This window comes from Protopterus annectens, chromosome 12.part0 (genome assembly GCF_019279795.1).
Source record: "Protopterus annectens isolate FY-2018-M chromosome 12.part0, PAN1.0, whole genome shotgun sequence".
Classification (NCBI taxonomy): domain Eukaryota; kingdom Metazoa; phylum Chordata; order Ceratodontiformes; family Protopteridae; genus Protopterus; species Protopterus annectens.
Window position 1 is genome coordinate 1,226,967,749 of NC_056746.1, and position 24,977 is coordinate 1,226,992,725.

General features: G+C 38.1%; 1 protein-coding gene across 1 annotated transcript in view; it reads right to left on the reverse strand.

Annotated features, from left to right (window-relative positions):
- The window catches only part of PTPRT (protein tyrosine phosphatase receptor type T), a 3,212,182-nt gene that overhangs the window by 220,006 nt on the left and 2,967,199 nt on the right, over positions 1-24,977 (reverse strand). The window contains exon 25 of the mRNA XM_044089009.1: positions 11,928-12,015. Within this exon, the coding sequence (XP_043944944.1) occupies positions 11,928-12,015 (88 nt within the window). The remainder of the gene's footprint in view (positions 1-11,927; positions 12,016-24,977) is intronic.

Genomic DNA, 24,977 nt, shown 5'->3' on the forward strand with positions numbered 1-24,977 from the left:
TCAGTCTTTTCTATCTCCCACTTCTTCTTGCACTCCATCTTTCTTTTGATGACTTCCTGGACTTTTGAATTCCACCACCAGCTTTCCTTATGTACCTTATTTCCATACCTGGCTTGGCCACATATCTTTTCTGTAGTCCTAACACATGCGGTTTTAGGCGCTGCCACTCTTCTTCAACTCCACCTATTTCCTCCTCTTCTTGGAGTGATAGAGCCCTGAGTAATTCCTTGAACTGTTGTACTTTCTCTCCAGTCAACTTCAGTCAACTTTCAGTTCTTCAGCTTGGCCTATGTTGACCTTAGAGCCTTTTCTGACCACTGCTTGCAGATGATTGCGGCAACTAATGGTTTATGCTGTGGGCTAACTATTCCACTGGGGATGACTTTGCAATTGTGGATTCTACCCCATTGCCTTTTTCTTACTAGTAGGAAGTCTACCTGAGTTGCATGTTGGCTACTTTTGTATGTGATCTTGTGACTGTCTCTCTTTCTGAGCCATGTGTTGGCTACTATAGAATGGCTTCTCCTTCTTTATTCCTGTTGCCCCACCCATATGGACCCAGGCAGTCCTCATATCCTGTTCTGTCAGTCCCGATATGTGCATTCAAGTACCCATTATTGACATCAATTCATCTTGTTCTGCTTTATCACAACTGCTGTCTGAATGCACTCTTTTCCTCACTATCACAACCCTGCTGTGGGACATAGGCTGAGATTATGAGATTATGAATACTGCACCTATCATTACAGTGGAGTCTGATTACCATGAGTCTGTCTTTAATTCTGATGATATCCCTCACTGCCTTCTGAAGCCTATCTCTCACCATAATTCTTACACCATTTCTAGTCTGTCCCTCTCCTGAGTAGTAGAGTCTGGATCCCAAGCTAAGTAGCTTTGCTGCACTGTCCTTCCATCTTGTCTCATCTCATGAATACATAGGATGTCCAGCCTCCTCTGTATCATCATGTCATCCACTTCCAAGCTATGTTCTGTCAGTGAAGATACATTAAGCATAGCAATTCTCAGTTCATGTTTGGCAGGTTGGTTGGTTTTACGTCCATCTTTCACTCAACAGAGCCAGGTAACCCAGGCTGGGCAACTAGACACCAGCCAGCCAGTAGCTTATTGACTCAGGGCTGCTAGGCTTTATGGTGAGCACACACTGGCCAATAGAGGCACATATAGCCCTCCCACTGTTAGCAAAGGTCCCTGATGTGGGTCAGAGTAGGCCGTGTCCTCAACCCTCTTATCACCGGTAACTACCCATGCCCATTTTTGGTGACATTAGTCAACATGACTGAATCACCTAGAGCCATACTTTGCACCATTGAGTGGCTAGCCCTGCCATGGCATGCAGTCTGTGATCCGTGTTCTCCTATCTTGAGGATACTGTGCACCACAGTAGATGCCCAAAGCTGTTGGTCTGTACAAGCCATCCCCTTATAGAGCACCATGTAGGGTCTGTGCTGCTGCCCACAGCTTCATTCATTGGTGAGTTTGAGATGGAAACACTCATCACATGTTTGGACATGGGAGAAACCCCATGGAGACACAGGGAGAACATGCAAACTCCAAACAGGCATTGGTCGGAGGTCAGGGTTGAACCTTGTACCTTGTGCATGGGAGGCGAAGACCTTAACCATTAAGCCATCCGGTCTGGGTCTGGAGACCAGATCATGTCTCTGGAGAAACATGTTTGTTGCTCCATATATATACACACACACACACACACACACACACACACACACACACACACATATATATATATATATATATATATATATATATATATATATATATAGATAGATATATGGGTCTACTTTACATCACCTAAAACCTATTTGACTGACTTTTATTTCACTGAGACCATATCACCTAATTTTCAAAATACTAAAAACTCATTTGACTGAATCTCATTTCATTGAATTGTAAGCCATAGACATGATGTGTGTTTCTTTTCACCTGTGATTTGCTTGTGATAAAAAGAATTTCTCTAATTTAGAGTGCTGACTGTCAGAATATCAATTGTCATGTAGAAAGTAGTGTTGTGGTGTTTCTAAATGTGGGTATGTCTTTTTATATTTTTATGTGAAGTATCTAAAGTAATATGACAGATGTTTTGTGCATTCCCAGCAGTAGTGGCAGCGTGTAGAGTACTCTAAGGCAAGTAAAAGGTATATGCCCATTTCCCCATTATAGTGCTTTCCTGGAGTTAGTATATAAAGTTAGGGTGTGTGTGGGGGGGGGGGTAGCCCCACACATGGGGGATGTGGGGGGCATAGCCCCCCCACTTAGTTTGGTTTTATATTGTCTGGTTTCTATTAAGAGGGTAAGCAAGTAGTTTTTAAGGTCAGAAAAGAAGTAGTTATTAGTGTAGTATGTTTGTTTATGGTTTAACATTTAGTGTTTTGAAATTTAGAATTGTAAGCTTTCGGTGAAATGAGATTCAGTCAAATGAGTTTTCAGCATTTTGAAATTAGGTGATTTGGTCTCCATGAAATGAAAGTCAGTCAAAGGGCTTTAGGTGATGTGAAATAGACCCCCCCACACACACACACACACACACACATGTAAACACACACACATAGGAATCAATCTATCAGCAAAAGCAAGATGTTCAAGAAATAGTCTAGAAGTTACTGAAGTCAGATGGTCTGTTAACATTATAATGGCAGATAAATGCTAACATGTTCCACAGCTGTCTTTTCTCCTCATAATTTACGGATATGTAGTAAATAGTGCAACCTTGGTAAGAAGACCTTTTTACAGAAACTGTCACAGAGACACCATATTGGACTTCAAAAGGATCTGCCTTAACAGTTGGGTAACCATACCTGTCAACTTTTTTGCTCAAGAATTTTAGACAAAAGCAAAAATAATAGGGGCAAAGGCTTAGAATCAAGACAAGTTTAACAAGTAATATAATTAACTTAAAAAGTTAATCAAACAACAGGTTTTACATCAACGTGCATTTTCTTAACAAAATGTAGTATGATATTCTAATGTCTGGCTTTATTGACTGACTGCAATCTTCGATGACTTACCAGAAAATCAGAAATTTTACAAAGTACATGACAAGAATCTGAGATTAAGTCAGGGATGTTTTACAAAATCTGGATAATTGAGAGGTGTGTGACTAGATGGCATAACTGTGGCAACATAAACAGATCCATTCTAGTGTAGCATTATTTCCTTTGACTGAAATGTGTCTAATTTATCTGACCATTTGTTATAGAGATAGAGTATATTGATTAAGTATTCCTGTGAGATGTGCAAATATTTAAATGTTCTAGATGTGTGCCCCTCATGAAATAGCATTTTGTATGAGAAGCACACTCTACCTCCTCAACTCAAACAACACAACAGCAATTAAAAATGTTGTACATAAAAGCTGCAAAAATTCCTTACCAAAGCCTCCTTAATGCAGGCAGATTAGATGTCAGTGTATATCCAATCAAGACAAGTTTAACAAGTAATATAATTAACTTAAAAAGTTAATCACATCAACGTGCATTTTCTTAACAAAATGTAGTATGAGATTCTAATGCCTGGCTTATTGACTGACTGCAATCTTCGATGACTTACCAAAAAATCAGAAATTTAATAAAGTACATAAAGTACACGACAAAAATCTGAGATAAACTCAGGGATGTTTTGCAAAAATCTGGATAATTGAGAGGTGTGTGACTAGATGGCATAACTGTGACAACATAAACAGATCCATTCTAGTGTAGTATTATTTCCTTTGACTGAAGTGTGTCTAAATGTTTATCTGACCATTTGTTATAGAGATAGAGTTTATTGATTAAGTATTCCTGTGAGATGTGCAAATATTTAAATGATCCAGATGTGTGCCCTTCACAAAATAGCACTGTGTATGAGAAGCACACTCTACCTCCTCAACTCAAACAACACAACAGCAATTAAAAATGTTGTACATGAAAGCTGCAAAAATTCCTTACCAAAGCCTCCTTAATGCAGACAGATTAGATGTCAGTGTATATCCAACATGTCATCTTCTTGACATGCATATGATAATATGGGTCATGATAATTCAAATCACTGCATAACTGCTACATACAATCACAGTTCCTACAAAAACATCTTACTGCTATGTGACTGTATAGCCAGGAATATAGATTCAGCTTTCTTTCAACAGGCTGAACAAGGACAGAATAATGATGAGTTCTCTTTCAGGTGCCAGTATTTTTGACATTTCTGAAGCTCTAAAGACAAAGGCTTAAATGGTTACATGACTGGAAAACTATATTTCCTATTGTTGAGAGTGATTTTTTTTTTTTGGGGGGGGGGGGGTTGACAATAGACTTCAAGTGCAAATTAAAGTCACCCATCACGAAAGCCTTTGTACGTTATAGATGAGTTTGAATTTTACAAAAAGGGAAAAAAAGCAAGTTTGTACTTGAATTTCTGAGTTGTTGTTAATGAGAATCAACTGTGTTTTTCAATTTCAAAAACAAATTTTCACTATGAAATACTTGAAATCTCTCATAGCAGAAGACCATGGGTATCAGCTACATGCCTCTGAATGGGGTCTATATTAGATACTCGAAGTTACTGAACTTCGAATACGATATGGTCAACACCATATCATCGAAGTTCAGTAACATCGAATACCTAATAAAAAAAGTAAAAAATGTCAGGAAACAAAACTACTTGCTGTAAGCAGGGGGGAAGCCCCCCCCTTGCACTCACCATGTGAGGGGCTGCACCCCCCACATCCCCCGCTACTTAAATATAGCAACTCTGAGATTGTGTTACAGTGTAGGAAAGGGAAATCTTCCCATTCTGCACCATAGTGTATTAAAGTGTGATCTCGGAGTTGGTACATTTAAGTAGCGGGCGGGGTGGGGGGTGCATGGGGGCTTGCCCCCTTGCTTTAACCCATCAGAGTACGTTTCCTTTGCTTTATTTTGTTTTTAATTTTGAACTTAATGAACTTCGATGATATGGTCTCGACCATATCATATTCGAAGTTCAGTAACTTCGAGTATCTGATATAGACCCCTCTGAATGCCTATGACGTTTTACTTTTCTTGACCTAAATGGATCATTAAAGCCCAGGAAAATGAAATCTGTTACTGCATCCACTTTGTCCACATACATTTTAAAGAACATGATAGGACTAGATGACATAATTTTAGTTATTTTGATGCTGAGCAGCAACCCAGCTACACTTCAACTCTTCGTAATTCGCAGTCACCAGTGTGGTATTTTTTGCTTACCTGAGGTTGTTAATATTTATCCCAGACATTTTTATTCCAGTATCCGATTCATCTAACATGCATTTTTCATGAAATATTCAGTTTAAATTTGAATGAGCAGGGTGACAATATGCAGCCTTGCTGCTCTTTTTGTATTCCTGAACCAGTCATTTGTTCCACATTCTGTTTTAATGTTTATTTCTTGCCCTAAATACAAATTCATCAGGAAGCAAATAATGTGCAATGGTATCCTCATTTCTTTAAGAACTTGCCACAGTTTGTTACAAAGAGCACAGTCAAAGGCTTTAGAGTAGTCAATAAAGCAGAAGAGAAAATGTTTTCTGGATGTCTCTTGCTTTTCTGGCTCTCCCTTGCTTTCTCCATTATCCATCAAATGTTGGCAATTTGATTTCTTATGTTACTGCCACTTCTAAAACCAGCTTTCATATCTGGCAGGTTCTTCAGCATTGCCCTTTTGGAGATTGGAATATAAAATGACCTTTACCAATGCACTGGCCACTGTCCTGTTTTCTAAATTTGTTGACAAATTCTATGCAGCAGTGTTACAACATCGTTCTGTAAGATTTTAAACCACTCAGCTGGAATTCCACAACTTCTTGTAGCCTTGTCATTAGGCATGTTTGCTTGGGTCCTTTTAACTTCACTCTCCAGAAAGTTTGGCTCTAGATCAGAGAAAACACCAGTGTATGTGTCACTCATGATAGGGACCTTCTCTTATAGTTCTAAATATTCTTGTTACCTTTTCTAAATATCTTCTGCTACTATTAGGCCCTTACATATGTGTCTTTCACCATGCCAGTTTCTTCCTGGAAGGTCCCTTTAATATCACCCATCTGTTTGAACAGATCTCTTGCATTTCACATTCCTTTGTCTTCTTCCCATTCTTTCAGTGCTCATTTAAATACGCCTTCTTACTTGTGCTATTCTTTGAAGCATCATTCAGTTAGTTCTTTTCCTGTGTCAGTTGCCTTTTGCTTTCTTTCTTTCTTTCTTTCTTTCTTTCTTTCTTTCTTTCTTTCTTTCTTTCTTTCCTTAGCTACTTGTAAAGCCTCCGGAGACAGTAATTTGAAATGCTTAATCTTCTTTCTATTTGGAATATTTTTTGCCACTTCCTGAAATATACCCTAACTCATGTTCAAAGTTCTTCAGGTACTATTTCCATCAGGTCGAATCCCTTAAATATTTTCTTCACCTCCAAAGCATATTCATTTGGAGTACTATTAATTCCATGTATTACTGTACTGGACACTTTTCTTGCTTTGTTTAATTTAATTCTAAACTTTGTAATAAGATGCTGATGATGGGACTCTTCCATCTCTGACTACAAATGATATAGTCAATCTGATTTCAGATGACCATCTGGTGATATTCATGTTTAAAGCCATCCCAAGTTGTTGAAAGGGAGTGCTTGCTATGACTAGTGAATTGCTTAGCAGAACTGTACCTGTCTGTATTTTGCTTCATTTCATAATCGAAAGTAAAATGTGCCCATTATTCAAAATGTACTTCAATTGCAAAGTTTAGCATTAAAATCACCTATCATGAAAGTGCTAACTTTTTTGTGTTATTTCCAAAAGGTGTTGTAGATCCTCCAAAAACCTCCTGTTCAGCATGAGTAGTTGGAACGTAATATTTTAAGACTGTAATGCCGAATGGGTTGCCTAGTACTTGGACTGAAATCATTATATCATTTGTTGGGATGTAGCTGTTAAATGATTCTGACACCCTTTTGTTAAATTTCTTCTGGAAGATTGTTGTCCATTGTAGAAAATCTGATGATAATCCGATGTAAAATGGCCCACTCCTATTTTAGTTCACTAATTCTCAAGATGTCAGAGTTTATTCTTATCATCTCAGCTTTAATTACATCACGTTTACCTTGATTTATAATTCCTGCATTCCAAGGTCCAAACATTTGACTTTCCTTTCATCTATGAACACCTTAGCAAATGGACTCTTTTTTTTTTTGCTTTAATCCAGTTACATCATTAGCTTAAGAACTACAGTGTCAGAACACTGACAGAAATAATGCTGACTTAGCTACCTTCAGATTTGGCATCAAGAGCCAGTTAGGAAGACAATACACTAAAAAGAAGTAGGCTGAATATAGTAGAGTACTTGTGGAAACAATGGAACAACAGCACCATTTCGTACCCAAATTTTGAACTAAAAAATGACTTATTCTACAGACTAGCAAAAGACATGTAAGAAATTCAGTTTTTCATTTTAGTACCTATTAGAATACATGATGAAGCTATCAGTGACTAGGCAAAAAAAAAAAATTCTTGCGACAGTAAATCCACGAAGAGTTAACACATAGAAAAGGAAGTTGTATTATTTTGTTCAGGGCATGAATTCGCAGAGAAATTCTTACCAACCCAGCCATCCCATTCACTTCTTTTTATCTTTTTATTTGTTTATTTTTGAAAAGTGAAGAAATATGAAGCATCATAAACAGTATCTTTTTACTTTTTTGAATAAAACAGCTAAGAATATCTGTTTGAAATTCTCGGCTAGAGAGGGTAGTTGAGTGCCTTAACAATACTTTAAAATCCATGTTTTGGAAGACTATAGCACTAGATTGGAGAAAGTGGGAACGACTGCTTTTATCTACTCTTTTGCTATAAGTAATGTATCCAAGCCTTACATGAACTCAAACCATTTGAAATCCTATATAGTAGATATCCCTAAGAAGCCCCACTTCAAATGTTTTAAATCGCACTCCTCTTCATACGAATATGATCATAGGAGACCTGGGTACTTATACAGAAGATGCTCACTTACTCTATCATTGTGGTTCCAACATGGTCAAGAAATCCTTTAATCTCACCTATTTAATTTCCAAGGGGATGTCTTCAAGATCCAAAGAATTCATACTGACATTGAACTCCTTTCTTATCAGACCCATCATTGAATATAATGTCCACTTCAGTTTGTATAAACCAAAGCATATTGTTTAAAAAGAAAGGCACCAAAGATATCTTAGCGAGAAAATCAAAGGCCTTAAATCTTTCAACTAGCCTGTTAGGTTAGTACAACTGCCATTATATTCAGTAGCTTACAGGATGCTCTGAGTTAACGTGTGTCTTGCTTTCTGAGTTATGAAAAGCTCAGTCCTATTTGACTCTTTCTTTCTTTCAAAACCTGTGATTCTGCAAACAACCACACTACGGACCTAATCTGTATCAACAAATAAACAAGACAAACTCAACATATTCCCAGCCCATGCAATAACTTATCACTGCAGGTCAAACAAAATATTACTCTGATTACCTTCCAGTCTAGCCTTGATGAGTAGAAAGACTGACACAAATTAATAGCATAATTGTCATATATAGCCCAGGTCAATATGGGAAATAATCATTGTCCTAGTATTGTTCCCATGTTCCCATATACCGAAAGAATCATGACAGGAAAAAAACACCCACTTTAAAAATGTGATAAGGCATTTTACAGTACATCATGCATTGAGGAAGCCTGGCATTGGGCAAGAAAATAGGCCAAGGAACAGTGAAGCCACAAGCTGTGAAAACTGAAGTGGTACAAAACTGACACCATGCTACCCAGAAAGAAAAAGGATATATTTTTTGTTAGGCCTGGCTAGCTACATATTATCCTGAATGTACTCCTAATTTTAATTACCATTCTTACTGACTGAACCAAAGACCCCCCATTGCACACTGAGAAGACAGTTAATTGAACAAACTTTCTACACTAAAAACAAATAAAATAAATACTGTGTTCAGAACCAATAATAATAACACCAGACTTATCAGTGCACATTGAGTCCTCTAAGGTATGGGGGTGCAGTCTTCTCTCACATTCTAGATTAAGATGCATCCCATTAGATGTGTAAGAAGAAAACACAACGATGCTAAGAGATATTATTCAGCTATACAGAGGGATTTTTTTTTATTAAATAGGCCTTCAGTGCCTTAAATATTTATTGGGTGGGGACTTTGTGTTAATTACTGACGCCTCTGTTGGCAGAAAGATTGTAACCCAAGATTGTCAAGATGGGCTTTGACTCCTCCTCCAACCTTAAAATTTCAAGATCTGACATTGCCCTGGTCACCATCATTTAAATGCAGTTGAGCTCTCTTGGCCTATATCCTGCCCAGCTGGGATAGAACCAGTGGTTCTCTGCTGGGAGTAGTCACACATCCTAGTGACTGCTGCTCCAGGGAAGTACATTACTTGCAGCAGAAGGTGTGTCAGAGAGTCTATAACAGAAATGCAGTCTAAAAAAAGAAAGTAATCTATCTCCATAGCATCTAACAGGCTGCAGCTTTGTCTGAGTGTATATATTGGCTACTAACACAAAAGCAAATAAAATTCCTGGTCTCTGGTTTGAGAGAACGTGCCACAGAGGAGTGTTATGGGAGCTTTGTGAATGTGCAGCTGAAGTCATAAATCTGAAAAGCATAAAGAACTGTTGTCTTGGAACAAAAAACTAGTGAGATTACCCTGCCTATATAGTGAACTGTTAAAGGCCTGGTAGTTGTAACTGCAGTTCATTTAGAATAACAAATAATAAAAAAATAATCTATATAAAGGAAGCCTGCTATAGCGAAATGAACCATGGAAAGACCAAAATAAATATATGACAATAGGAGGTACTGCCAGCCATATCAGGGAGAAGTAGAGCAGTGGATGTATGACTTGTGCCAGCACAGCTAGCTCAAATTTTATAATTAATTATATGTCATTAGTATATTAAACTGATCTAGTCAGATGCTTGTGCTAAAAATGTATTCGTGAGCTTTGTTTGTGTTAATTGTGTTAAAATGTATCAACAGTGCACCCTGCTGAAGTGAACAGAAATGTACATGCATTATGGCATCTGAATTAAATGCATGTGTTTTACTAGAGGACACTGGCACAGCAATGGTTAACCAGCTGGCTTTTTTTTAAGAAAAATAAGGAAAATGTAAATGAGCTGCTAAATCTTTAAACAGAACCCCACAGTGCTAAGTAGGAGCAGAGACACTAGGTCGAGGACCAGCCATCATCTGTTAGCTTTTGTAAAGAAGTGCTGTACATGTTTCTTGCTCCTAGGCATTGCCATAAATGCTCTAAATGTGCACCATAGCAGTCTGCTAACATCCTGTCTCAAACTTCAAAAGGAGATATTGTGGGAACCTAGAGTCAGGTGACCAGATGAAGTAATTCTGCAAGTCATCGTAGATATTATATTTTACAGGGAGTAATCCCAGAGAATAGAGTATACTGTTTGGGGCCTGACTAGAAAGACTGCTCATGTATTACATCTTGCCTTACCCAAGTAAGTAACTTAACTAGGGAACAGTAAAATTCTCTTTTATTCAGTCAGGAATATAGTGAAGCTTAGTTTAGAGACTGCTTTTCTTTATTTGTATGAGTCTGTCCTTCAATGTTAATTTCAATATTTTCTGTGATTTGTAGTTTACTGTGAATATATATTCAGTATTTTCATGTTTTTTTTATTATTTATTATTAAATATATTTAAAACTGTTATTGTTGCTGATCTCTGGAGACAGTACTTAACCTTTGAGAGTACTTATATTTATTTGGTGACACTATGTGGGCCACTCCAGGAGGCCTAGCCATCTTGGTGAACTACTACCATTGCACAGTATAATTGGACAACCTTTGTTAAGGGCCTTAGAGTAGCTGATAGGGAAGTGTCTGGTGGCAGTGGTAACTACCTTATAGTCTGGGCAGAAGGGGGCATAGCTAGTAGACATGTGCCACCCTTTCCCAGGTGTGTGTGTGTGTGTGTGTGTGTGTGTGTGTGTGTGTGTGTGTGTGTGTGTGTATGTGCAAATAAAATCTCTCAAAGTTTCTGTAAATAAGCTACTTGGGGCAGGGAAACACAGCACTGAGTTTATAGAGCATGTGTTGTAGGGCTTGACTTGGACATTTGACTGAGGACCTAATCCTACAGCTATACCAATTGGGATTCTTATTTGGGACCTGGAAGGAGACATCCATACCCCAGGCAGAGTGTATTCCATGTGTGTTCTTAAAGAAAATTGTACTTAATACAGAGAGGTCTGCATCTGGAAATGCTGACTGTATCCATTTGTATTCCAAGTGCATGTCCCTCTCCCATGTCAGTGGTGAGGATTTAGGCTCCTTGACTGCATGGTGCTACCAGCATGGGGATGGCACATATTGGTACCTGTCAGATATTGGCAGCAATGGTCAGATGACCTCCCATGATTTTTTATCCTAGAAAATATACATTGTCTTATAAATGAAGAAGCTGTCTTTTTGTCTGGTTTTATTAATGCTTGTACTGAAAATCTGTACAGTATATGTATGTGTATATGTGAGAGGGCATGCATTTGTATTTGTGGGCATGTGTGTACAAGTTTGTGTGTGACATGTGCATGTGTGTTTGGGCTATGTTTCTTATCTGTAAAACATTTGTCCATAGCTGTAGCTAAGTATGCAGGAACATTTCTCTTCTGCAGCCATGTTCTGCTAATGTGGACCATGGATCTAAATCTCACACTAAGGTTGTAGGTCAGTATGTCTTGTGCAATAATTTCTTTCTCTTCTTATTAGGAAAAAAGAGTTGAGTACAATATCCATGACTTGCAAGCATGGCATTTAAATAAATCATTTGGTAGGCATCACAGTCTGTCAAGGTACATTTTATAAGTTTATTTTTCATTTTTGAGTTTCAATCTGCTTACAAGCAATGATATTTCCATATCTGTTCTTGCTGCGGTTTTCATCTTTCTTTGCTGTATCCCAGGATGCTGTCTGTCCCTCAGGTAATGCCTGCAATATACACAGAAAAGTTACAGATTAATGTTTCACTTAGAGCTCACTTGGAGGATAATATACAGCTATAAACTGCAACATCAACATTTTGCAAAATTTATTTTTTTTAATTTTCACTAGCTTCTATGAGACGTGAATGTAAACAGTATCCTGCTCAGATGCTCCTTATTCATGCACGTTGTTATATTTTTTGAATAGTGAAGAAATGTGAAGTATCATAAGAGTTTGTGCTGTAGCCGCACTGGAAATGCTTGAATTCAGTCTCTGCTAAAAGCCATAATTCAAGCAATCTCTGCTGAAAGCACACCCTGCAAAATGTTAAGTATCTGCTGAAAGCAAAATACAATTATATATGAATAAGGTGCTGCTTAACTAACACTTTGTCTTGCTCACTTTACTGTCCAGAATATTTATTGTGAAATAATTTAAAAGGGAAATAGGCAGTAACTCAATCGGATATGATTTTGAAATAAACTGAAGGAATAATTAAGGTATATAAGCATGGCAAATGAAAATGAACTATGAATTTTCCCAGATGGTTTAAATTATATGCAACAGTTAATCATAACACATTTTGACAGATATATGTATCATGTACACACTATATAGTGGTGTCTTTACAGCATGAAATGAGATAAACAAAGATGCAGTCTCTTTCTTTACATGACAAACATTAATTTTCCAAGGATTTTTTCAACAACAAAGAGATAATAACTATTCAGTGTAACAATGGGACACATATCAATTTTCTTTACTTGTATCTGGCAGCAAAAGGGTAAGCATCTAAATCATTAATTGCCTATTGCACAGGATAGAAGAAATAATTCGCTGGCCAGGATTCATGAACCCATTGGTAGAGCTTAGAGAAGCACAATACAAGCCTTAGACCTTAACGGTTGCATGTACAGCACCAGTACTGGGAAAAAATCGACTACTGGGAGTATATTACAGAGAATATAATGTGGTAGTCACTAGCAAGCTGTGAGTTATACAGAAAACATGACCAAATGGTCCGGATAAGGAGTAAACTGCTGCATGTTGTTGTAATGGAAGCAAAACAATCATTGTGTGTGAAAATATATATTTTTGTCATCAGTTATGGGTGTCATTGCCTATTGTGTCTTCACTACTGTGATTTAAGAATATGGGATGACAATTTGTGTACACAGTGTTGGGTACACTGCGATGAAGTTTCAATGCTGACATCTAGATTTTTACTATGAACATCTGCCTGTGAGTTGCAGTAGGGTTAAGATTTTAATTACCACAAGCTTTTCTCCCCAGGCCTCTAATGAAAGAGGGTACCCTGTGGGCTCAATTGGACTTTCCTGGTAAACAAAATACAATAAATAAATAAATAACCATAGAGAATGAGTAATCAATGACTGCTCGATTGGTTTAATTACTGTGTGCATACATAATTTTGAATTCTTGGGATTTAAATGTACACAGTAATAACCAAATGCAGGATTTTTGAGTAACTCACAACAGCCACCTATGAAAATGTGAGTTTGTAGTTGAGCACATTGTTTTCATATTGTTGAAACAAAAGATGTAAATTGCATAATAGAATAAAGCATTTTTAGATAACATAACCTACTTCCGTATGTTAAAATGCATGCAATCCATGTCATATGGTCCTTCTAGGTCAAGCATCGAGAATGCATGATTTGTTATATAAACCATAGTAATGCAATTCATTTGGTCAACTCCAAACTCATGTATGTCATTGATACTGTTTGTCTCACTTCATTCCAAAAAGAAAAAAGGAAAACTGCTTACCTTCACACCAATATTCAAACCTGCCTGATAATAGCCTAGATAGTCAAGATACTCATAACAGTCAACACAATCTCATTTCATGCTAAATTTGCAGAGATGGTTTGACTATGGGGCAAATGCTGTGATGATTATTAGTCTGGGAATACATCAAATAGGAAGTAGTTTACTATGACAACTGAAAAGATAACTCAGGAATGACTGAAAAAATGTATAGGCCTTGCGCAAAATGGTGGCAGACGTATGTGATAAAGAACTGAATAAAAGGTGAAGTTAAATTTCCAACTACCTCAGTCAATAGGAAAAGTATATTTTACATTTCTTTTTGCAAGATATATATATATATATATATATATATATATATATATATATATATATATATGGATCTAGGACGTTTGCTCGACTGAGCAAACGACCGAAATCCAAACGGCCGGGCATACTTATACGAAAGTGCTTTTCACTGAAGAAGCACTTTTGCGTAAGTATGACTGTTGCCGAGGCTGTACTACGGTGCGGGTAAGGGTAATTTCCCTTTTCCCCACTGTAGTGCGGTCTCGGAGGGAGAATATAAAGTAGGGGGGTGTGTAGGCACAGCCCCCCACATGGGGGGTGCAGGGTGGGTGAAGCCTCCCTGCTAAAATGTAAATGTAGTGTTTTTTTTTTTTTGTCACACGCTTTAACGAAAGTGCTTTTTCAATAAAGGAGCTTTCATTAAAGTGTGCTCAGGTTTTATGGATTCAGATGTTTGCTCAGTCGAGCAAACATCCTAAATCCATATATATATATATATATATATATATATATATATATATATATTTATACATATACACATACACACCACACACACATATATATAAATCGTTCGAATACACATTTGTGTGACATCCAATTCATCTAAACATTTTGATCTAAAACACACCTGTTCATTTGACTGACAGATATAAAATACTAACAGAAACAATGACGAGATATGGTGTATGGAACATAGTATTCACCAACTGAATTCTTTAAGAAGTATAATGTACAGATACCACCGTCATAACACACATCTGTGTTTTCTGTTGTAAGTCACTGCTACTATATACTATTTGAATGTGTTGTCAAACAATCGGGTTATAGACCAAAATGATTAGATGAATTGTTTGCCACACGTGTGTTCTGGCAATTTAACTAAATCAATATAGAGTGTGTGTGTGTGTGTGTGTGTGTGTGTGTGTGTGTGTGTGTGTGTGTGTGTGTATGTCTAATTTTATATATAAATATATATAGACAAGTAGCTACATAGCTATAGAAATAGATATAGATATTGATATATAGTGTGTATATATACATTTGAATATCTGAAATCATAATACCCAGATGTGACATCACAATTTGGCCATAACAGGAAATCTGATGACAGTGCATTATAACTTTAGGCAGGGAGAAGAAAACACAAAGAAATTAATTAACATCATAAACATGTATGGTTTCGCATGAAGCGCATCAGCAGTGAAAAAATGGCAAGAAGTATAGAAGTATCTAACTTCTAACATGAACTATAATCTGATTTATGCATAATAGATTTTACTAAGGTTATCCAGTGCAGCTGTTTAGAAAAAAAGGCACTTGTCCGCATTTTTGCTATAATGAAAATAAAGTAACCATTCCTGGTATCTGATATAACTAATACAAGTACACAATCAGTCTGACACTGTTAAAGATTACTTATACATTTAATAATATATATGGAGATACCATATAAACTAATGATTCTTTGCATTTTTGCAAAAACAAATACATTTTAAAGGCAACATTCTACTATACTCACATGGGGACAGTGACTTATATGTTGTATTTAGAATACAGAATTTTCTTTTTTGATTTTGTTCTCAACAAAGCCACACCATGGAACCAATCCTCTCTTTTCATTTCTGACATCTCTATAAACTATCATGTTTTTCTCACTGCCCACTGAAGTGGCACAAGTGGAAAATTCCATGAGTAAGGAATTAGGGAATTGGTGAAGAGGATTACAGGGCATCCCAGAATGGCACTGTCTCCACAGCTAGAAAAGAGGTTTTGTTATGCCAGACCTACTATTTACCCCAATATCCACTGCCCATAACTCTACCACATGTCAGTATGCAAAAAGTTTGAAGTCCATGAAGAATGCTTAGTCCTTTGGTAAGAAACGTGATCCCTTTACTCAGGATCTACTTATAAATGTGCCACTCTGTTCTTATCCCCTGGTGGAATAATCATGGACTGGATTACTAATAAAACTAGGCCATTTGGTTCGGTGTCAGTCCTCCACTCTTCTTCATCATGGACCGTGCATCGTGGCATGGAAAATAACCTTCTTGGGTGGCATAAGCCATGGAACCCTGTTGGCTAGACTTACGTAGGCCCTTGGGCCAATAGCCTAGTACCTAGTACCTACCTATGAACCCAAGAATAGTGACTCATACTACACAATTGTGCTAACAATAAAGCCTGCAATGCTTTTAAGTAACAGTTGTTGACTTTTAGGTATAATTAAATGAGAACAATATACTTTAAATCAAGTTTTAACACACATGTATTACATAAATTCAGCTATAAATATTGCACGTATGAGGAGGAGGATTTTGATTAAATGGAACCCTAACCTTCCATCAAAAATGTACAATATTGATTCACAAAGACAAACATAAACATTGATTCACAAAGGATTGAAAAAGTGTAAAAAATGCCCCAAATGGAGGCTGTACCCCTCACATCCCCTGGTAATTATATATACCAAGTAACAGATCATGCTACACAGTGGAAAGGACATACTCCTGTTCCCCACTGCACCTTGATGTTATAGTGAAAAGGCCAATAATTTTTGATCAGTTGGGCAAGCTTTCTCCCTCTTCAGTGAAAACACACATTAATGAAAGGCTCTGCAACTGATTAAATATATAACTCTGTTTAAACTATTGACAATCATGAATTTTCATTTGAAAAGGAATATGCAGATATCAACCAGGCTTATATTCACTGTATCAGTGACTGACACTTAAATCATTAATTGCCAATATACAATACTGGGGTTTTCTTGGTAAAGCTGAAGATTGTGCTGTCTTAAAAATGTCTTTTTTCCCTTAGATAATACAGTCTTCTATTGGTCTACATAAGCATTAGAAGATATGAAAAGTATAGCACCCTGCACTTGAGATACATGGGGTTTATCCTGCCAAGGGGTTTTTGATCCTATTTTTTTTTTATCATAAATGAGTGATATTCTAACATTTGTGATCAATGTTTTCAGATTCAGTTACAAAATAATCACACATTCATTAGAAAGACATACCCTGGCATTTTTACGGGATTACCAATTATTATAACCCTTTATGATTCAAAGACTGCACTACCATTGAGGTTTTTCACTGAAAGGAGCATTAGTGCAGAGGATTTTTCCACCTGTTGATCTGTATGGTAATGTGACAATCCATGGGAGCAACTAATGTTAACTAGCTACCTTCTCTCCCACCCAAAATGCCTACACCGCCCCATTTTTACTGGTGAGTAATGCATAATATCCACAGGTGGAGGAAAATTTAATGCTATCAAAAGACATTAATCAACCTTTGATTACAACAGAAGCAGTAACTGTGAAAGTAAGTTCCATGAAGATCAGAGAAGCAATGGAATTTGGGAGAGGATTAGTGTATGTGTGTATTTGTAAAAGAGTGCGTGCATATCTATAGGGGCATGCCTGAAGTCAGATGAATAGGTTTATAGGTTCATAGATTCATAGATAGATACTAGGCTATCGGCCCAAGGGCCTACGTAAGCCTAGCCAACAAGGTTCCATGGCTTACGCCACCAAAGAAAGTTATTTTCCTGTGCCACTGTCAAGCAGAGACACAGAAGTTATCCCTGGGGTGTATTTCCTATTTCCCATCCACTCATCAAGATTTTTCTTGAAGAGTGCTAATGAAGAACTTTGCTTGACATAGATGGGTAGCTTGTTCCAGAGTATAGGAAATCTCTGGGACAGGAATCTATCTAACAGCGTGTCCTGTTTATTGTGGTGACAAGGTTTAGGTCCCTAGAGTGTGTAGCTCAGAGGGATTGGAATTTCTTTAGATGTAGCATGTCCATCAGCTCTGGGTTTGACATAGCTATATATGTTAGGCAGAGATTACCTCAGAGTAGGCGATATGCTACGGAGTAAAGCTGGAGTTTTTTGAGGCGGTCAGTGCAGGGCATTTGTTTGAGGCCAGTAATCCTCTTTGTGAGGTACTGCTGTGTCCATTCCAGCTGCTGCAGATGTCTTGTGAGGTACATTCCAAAAGGGGTATTGTACTCTACAATGGGTCTGAATGTTGAGTAGAGGAGAACAATGACCTCATTTCTCCTGGATGAGAACCCTTTTATGATGAGGTGTTCCACATAGAAGGACTTCTTGACTACTGTGGCAATGTGACTATCAAAGGCGAGACTATTGTCCACCTGGGTCCCAAGGTCTCTTATCACGCATTCGGTGTTAAGTAGATTGCTGCCTATGTGGTAGTTCATGGGTACAGAGTTTTTACCAAAGGGGATGACACTGCACTTTTTGGCATTGAGCTTGAGGCCATGCCTCTGACACCAGGCATCTGTCTCAGTGAGGCCCTTCTGTAGGGTGTCCACATCATTTGGGGACTTGACTATGGCTCCTAGTTTGCAGTCATCTGCAAACTTCATTAGCCAGAGGCCTTCTGTGTTAGCCTGTACTTCATAGAAGTAGATACCAAACAGGAGAGGTCCAGGACGGAACCCTGTGGTACTCCACTTGTTACTGCTTTGAGGTCAGATTTGGAGTCTGCAACCTTTACAGTGTGAGTTCTGTCAGTGAGCCAGTTGGCAACCCATCTTGTGATGTAGGGATTTATACCTAGTTTAGTGAGTTTAGCTATAATTCCAGAATGGGGAATGGTGTTGAAAGCCTTGGCGAGGTCAAGATAAGCTGTGTGAACCACCTTACCCTCATCCATGGCTTAGGTGACTGCTTCAAAGAAGTCGATCAGGTTCAGGAGGTATGATCTGCCTTTCACAAACCCAAACTGGGTGGGATCCAGAGTTTGGAGGTCACCAATGTCTTTGTTTATGAGTTCCATGATGATACGTTCCATGGCCTTGCAGACCAGGCTCATCAGGCTAATAGGTAGATAGTTCCCGGGATCAGTGGTGGCTCCCCCTTTGTGGAGTGGGATAACTGTTGCTGTGTGCCATTCAATGGGCACAAAGCCTGATGCAAGGCTATTATTGAACATGGTACTTAAGTGGGGAGCCATCTTGTTCTGAAGTTCGTGTAAAACGCAGCCTGAGATGTTGTCCAGTCCCATGGATGCTGTGTTTTTGGCTTTAGAGAGTGGAGCTTTTACCCACATAGTTGTGATTACAGGGACTCTGCATTCTTCCTGTATAGATATGGGCACTTTAGGGGGTAAGAGGGGGGTAAAGTTAACACTGAACCTATCTGCCAGAATGTTGGCAATATCAATTGGTTCTGTAATTTTCATGCCTTTGTGCTGTAACTCAGAGTAGATCTGGGTGTTGCCATCTAGATTCTTGACATAGCTATAGAATGCTTTGTGGTTGTCCTTGGATTTAGTTGAGATTTTGTTTTAGTAGCTAGCTTTGGAGGATCCTATAAGGGATCTCAGCTTCTTACTGAGGCTGACAAGGGAGCTCCTCTACTCATGGGATTTTACTCTCTTTTGCAACAGTTTCTTCCTTCTGTTGTACAGTTTGTTTATGGCAGGGGACCACCAGATTGGCTTCCTTTTTTTGGAGGATAGCGCCTTGGTTCTGTTTGGGATAGCATGATCCATGCACTCATGTAAGTGCTTATAGAGTGCATTTGTGAAGGATTCAGCAGTTGTAACTGTATTGCCCATCTACATGGGTGTCATGAAGTTCACCACTTCTGTCTTAAGAAGCATGAAGTTGGCTTTGGAGAATTTTTTTACTGTGGTTTTCTTAATGGGGTGTGGGGACAAGATGTGGATATCAAGGGTGAAAAGCTTATTGTCGGATCGGACCAATGAGGAGTTGACTTCAGGTGGGGAACACCGGTCACTCATGTTGGTAATGACTAGGTCTAGGATATTGTTGCCCCTGGTGGGGGTGTGGATAAGTTGCTCTAGGGCACTGGAGTTTCAGAATTCCAGAAAGCGTTGAGCTAAGGAGTTGGTACACGAGTAGTTTTCCCAGTTAATGGTGGGTAGTTGAAGTCACCCATTATTAGGGTGTTTGGTTGAACCCTAATTTTTTCCAGTACATCAAGAAAAGAGGAGTGTGAATCCTGGGGCATGGTGGGGGATCTGTAGCAAGCTACAATTTGGATTGCAGTTTTGCCCAGAGTTAGTTGCACTTGGATAACCTCGGATTCATTATGCTGAGCAACTAGCCTGGAGGTGTGGATATCCTTAATGAATTTGGACACACCTCCGCCTTTGGCGTTTCGGTCCAGGTTACATGGCTGAAGAGTGTGGTATGAGTTATAGCCTGGTAGTGCAGGGGTGCTCTCTGGAGTCTTGAACCAGGTCTCAGTCACTGCACAGATATCAATTTTCTCCATTTTAGGGAGTGCCTCGAGTGAGTGCATTTTGAGATTTAGACTTCTAGCATTAAGTAGCATTACCCTCAGTTTTTGCTTGCCTGTTCCTGTTATGGTGGTGAATTTGTTATTTGAACCCTGCCTAAAAAAGGCACTATAGGGGCAGCAAGAGCCTTAGCCAGTATCTGGAATCCCAGGGGCAACAAGTGCAGGCCATCCAGGGCAAAGCATTGTGGTCTGTTGACCATGTCATCCCAAGCAGACAGATACTGGATTCCTTTAGAATGGCACCAGAAGCTTAGCCAATTGTTGAAGTCAGTCATTCTGTCCTTGTACTGCGGTATCATTCTGGGTGATGGCAGAATGCTATTCAGGGCTAGGGTCATACCTGCCTGGGCTACAAGATCGGAGAGCTCTTCCATATCTCTTTTCATGTAGTCCAGGGAGGTACATCTCAGGTCATTCACACCAACATGGACAATGACAGAGTCATATTTGTACTTATGATGGAGTGACCTGAGTGCATGGGTTATGGTGCAGATCCTGGCAGCTGACAGTAACCTACTCCTTGTTTAGCCTGGTGAGTGGGACATCAGTGTGCCTGACTATAGAGTCACCTATGACTAGTGTGTTGGGTACGTTGCTTTGCCTTATTGGCTGTGGTTGAGTGGCACACTGAGTCTGTGGTCTATGTGTCATTTGGGTTGTGTTGGGGGATGGAGGTTGCTTGTGTTTCTGCTTTGGAGGCCTATGTTGCTTAGACAGATTATTACTGAGAGCCTCCGTTTGTGTTACTATGTGTGGATTTTGGTGGCATAGATTTAGTGAGACTATGTGATGAGTGTGGTGTGATGCAAATGTTTACCTTCTCCTCATGACTGTCAAGTTCAGTCTTGGTTGGAGAGAGCTTTACCTCTAGTTTGACTAGATAAGTGCATCTGTAGTGTTGGGTGGTAGGAGGAGAGGGTTGTCTGTGTACATGAGGCAATTTCTACATTGCCTCAAGATGCCCAAATTCATCAGATAGACAGAAGAGAACTCTGGGAGTTGACCCTTGGACATGCCTGAATGAAAAACTATTTTCCTGTAGATAAGTGAAGAAAGTGAGTATAAGAGCTGTTTTTCTCTAAGCAAGTGAGAAATGAAAGTACAAAACTGTTTTCTTCTAGGTAATGAGGAAGATTGAGTGCTATAGTAATTAGTAGCTTATTTAATGCTTATAAGTTCTGAACAAGTGCTGAGCATGAATAAGCAAATTTAAGTGCTAAAACTAAGAATTTGTATGTGCACTAGACAAGTTACAGGACAGAAACAAGTGCAAATGCAGGCTTTCAAATCAGAAAGTTGAGAGAGATGGAAGATTGCCCAAACGGCCAATAACTACAATGTCTGGGCCAAAATCACTCCTTATGTGGTAGACAGGTTACCTAGTGCTTACCACTCCCACTGATTAGCTAGAAGGTTTCCCTCCAACGCAGAAAGGCTTGGGGGGCTCAGAAGCTTACTTACAGTCTTGGATACAACAAATCTGTATCTGGAACACTAGTTACAGGAAAGGTAGAAAACAGGCTTAAAGTTTATTTTTTTTACAGAAAAGTAGCAAAAACAGTAGTAAAAACAATTCACATGCAGTGCAAGCTATCACACTTGAGTATGTAGCAACATTAGACCAAACAGAGTTAAAAAAATGCAATTAAATTAAAAAGGACTAAAAGCAAGTGCAGAAAGAGTTTATTAGGTAGAATGTGGTAAAGAGATGGGACTGGGGGAGTGTCACAGATCAAATCTACAGTGGAGCGGGCAACTGCAAAAGCCACCAAATTTAAACTACAAACCAAAAATAGGGAAGGTGGGTAGGACAAAACAGTTTCAACAGAGATCTAAGCAATAACTAACAGTACAAACTTTAAAACCAAAAAAATATACTCATCTCTGTATATTTGCAGATCAGTCTCTCAGAACAGTGAGACAACAGTTTCAACAGAGATCTAAGCAACAACTAACAGCACAAACTTTAAAACCAAAAAATATATACTCAGCTCTGTATATTTGCAGATCAGTCTCTCAGAACAGTGAGACAACAGTTTCAACAGAGATCTAAGCAACAATTAACAAGCTCTATAACCGAAAAAAATATATACTCAGCTCTGTATATTTGCAGATAGTCTGTAAGGCAGTCTCTCAGAACACAGGTTCCAGCAATTTTGTTGTGTGTTTGTATGTTTCAGTGTGTGTGTGTGTGTCAGCCTCGGTGGTCTGTAACTAAGAATGTGGAACTTTGCGTGAGTGTGGCTAGATTGTTGTTTGTCTGTAAGTCCATTTGATCATTGGATGGCTTGTGTGTGTGTGTGTGTGTGTGTGTGTGTGTGTGTGTGTGTGTGTGTGTGTGTGTGTGTGTGTGTGTGTGTGTGTAGGGGAGACTGAATGCAAGTGTCTAAGTGTAGTAGGATTCCTTTGCTAATGCAATGCATGGGCCACTGGAGTAAATAAAACTGCCATACAGGTCTGACTAATGGTTAAAATGTTTGATTAAGAATATCTTAATGAGCTGAAGATGAAGTCTTCTTCATTGAAATCTTAAATATCTCTGAATTGCATTTTTTCCCATCATGTAAACTGACCTATTCTTCATAGGATGGTAGAATGTATCTTTGCCATAACATGTGGCAAAAGAGATGTGACATCAACACTAAAATGATGGCTGACCTTTGACCTTTTATGATGCCCAGGGCTAAAATGGCCTGCATGTTGTGGCTTGCTGACAATGGGAAAACCTGTAAGTTTTAAACAGAGTGCAAAACACCCATTTTTAACATTTAAACCCATGAATCCACCAATGAATATGAAACTGATCAGAAAAAGTTAGTTTTTACCAAAGGAGCCCAAAGCAATGGTAAATTAAAGGAAAGAGGGTGAGCTGTTGTCAAATCAGGAACTGTAAGAACTGTAACTTCTTTTTACAAATAAATCTGACAATGAAATTGGCCGCATATGTGGTTATCCAACATCTAGGTCCAAGTAAATGAGTTAACAAACAAAGCTGTCAGTAGCCTAATTGGAAGCAAACACATGCAAAAATATATAATATGTGTAATATACTTTATATTAAGCACACACACACGCACACACACACACACACACACATATATATGTATATGTATAATATGAAGTATATTACACATATTACCTATATAGATAATCTATAAACATTCTAAGTAAATGAGGTAGACTTGATGATAAGCGACCATGGTCTTTATCAAATGTAAAATGTACAAACTAACCCAGCTCATCTCAATGAGCACTTTGACATAACTCATTATGAAAATAGAGTTTCTTATTAAAGGTTCATAACTAGTTATTAGTCATGTGATACACACTTTTGAGGTGCCCAACGAATTTCTTAAATATCCAAGAGCACTGTTTGGTTAAGTCACTTGCTTAAAATTAAACAGGAAACAAATGACAGAAAAGAAAGTAGAAAAAATAGGTTTTAGTGTTTTGTTTATATTTTATTTTGTTGCCGTGGCAATGTTTTTTTTTTTTTTTTTTGCCTTCTTCATTGTTTTGTATTTTTGAGCTTTTATTTGTTCTTATATGATGGTTGCACTTTGTGATTATTCGGTATCAGTGGCACAACACATAGCATGCTCACCTTTGGAATGCAATGGACATCTATTCCCTTCTGCTCTGTGTATCTGGCTCTACCTGCTAGGCCGCATTGTCAATCACTTTTCCCTTCAGAGGGAGGGGAGAACTGGATAAAGCAGTCTGTTCCCAAACTGCCTGAGGTTCTGGCTGACATGGATTAAAATGCTAATTCAGAAATATCACACTTTCCTCTACAGACATTTATGACAGAGCCAAACTTGTATTTTTATGAGAAAATTCCACTGCTGACATTTTAAATAATAAGATGGTTTGGGTCAGAAATGTGTCTGACTCAAATATGCTACTAGAAATAAAGATTCCTCTCATTCTTTATAAAAGGACTATACTAAATTCCCTTGTGGAAAGAAACATGACTAGGAAAACAAGGCTGCCTAGTTCTAAGCATTAAGGAGGAATATATTATACTATATTATATACATTTGAAGAATATACCTGCACAAGCTATTTGCTTTAAAATAAAGTAAAATATCATAATCCATAATATTTCCTTGGACCCTGTTTTTCCAACTAGGAATAAGAGAAACAGGTTATGAGTACAAGAATAAGATGATAAAATGAAATGTCACAGCTGAACAATTGCCTTGTTTTTGTTAAGATGATTCATGAGAACAAATGTATTTGATGCCGTATGTTAACCTATCAGTTCAAAGACTATAAATTATAAAATCTGCCTATAATGGAAAATGATAAAATAAAAATTCAGGTAGAAAGCAGTCATTTCTCTAAGCATAAGTTGCAAAAAAGATATGAAAACTGAAGAGAAAGAAAAGATTACTACTTCATATACTTGGAATATAAAAATGAGTTTTATGCAAATATCTAACATTCAGGATTTTAAAATTATAACCCAAGGATTCTAACTTGATTAAAAGTTTTTAGTGCTTTTATTTGATACTATTTTGAGTACTCTGTATTGTATTTTGTTGCTGATTTAAATATCCACATGTGACAGCAGTTG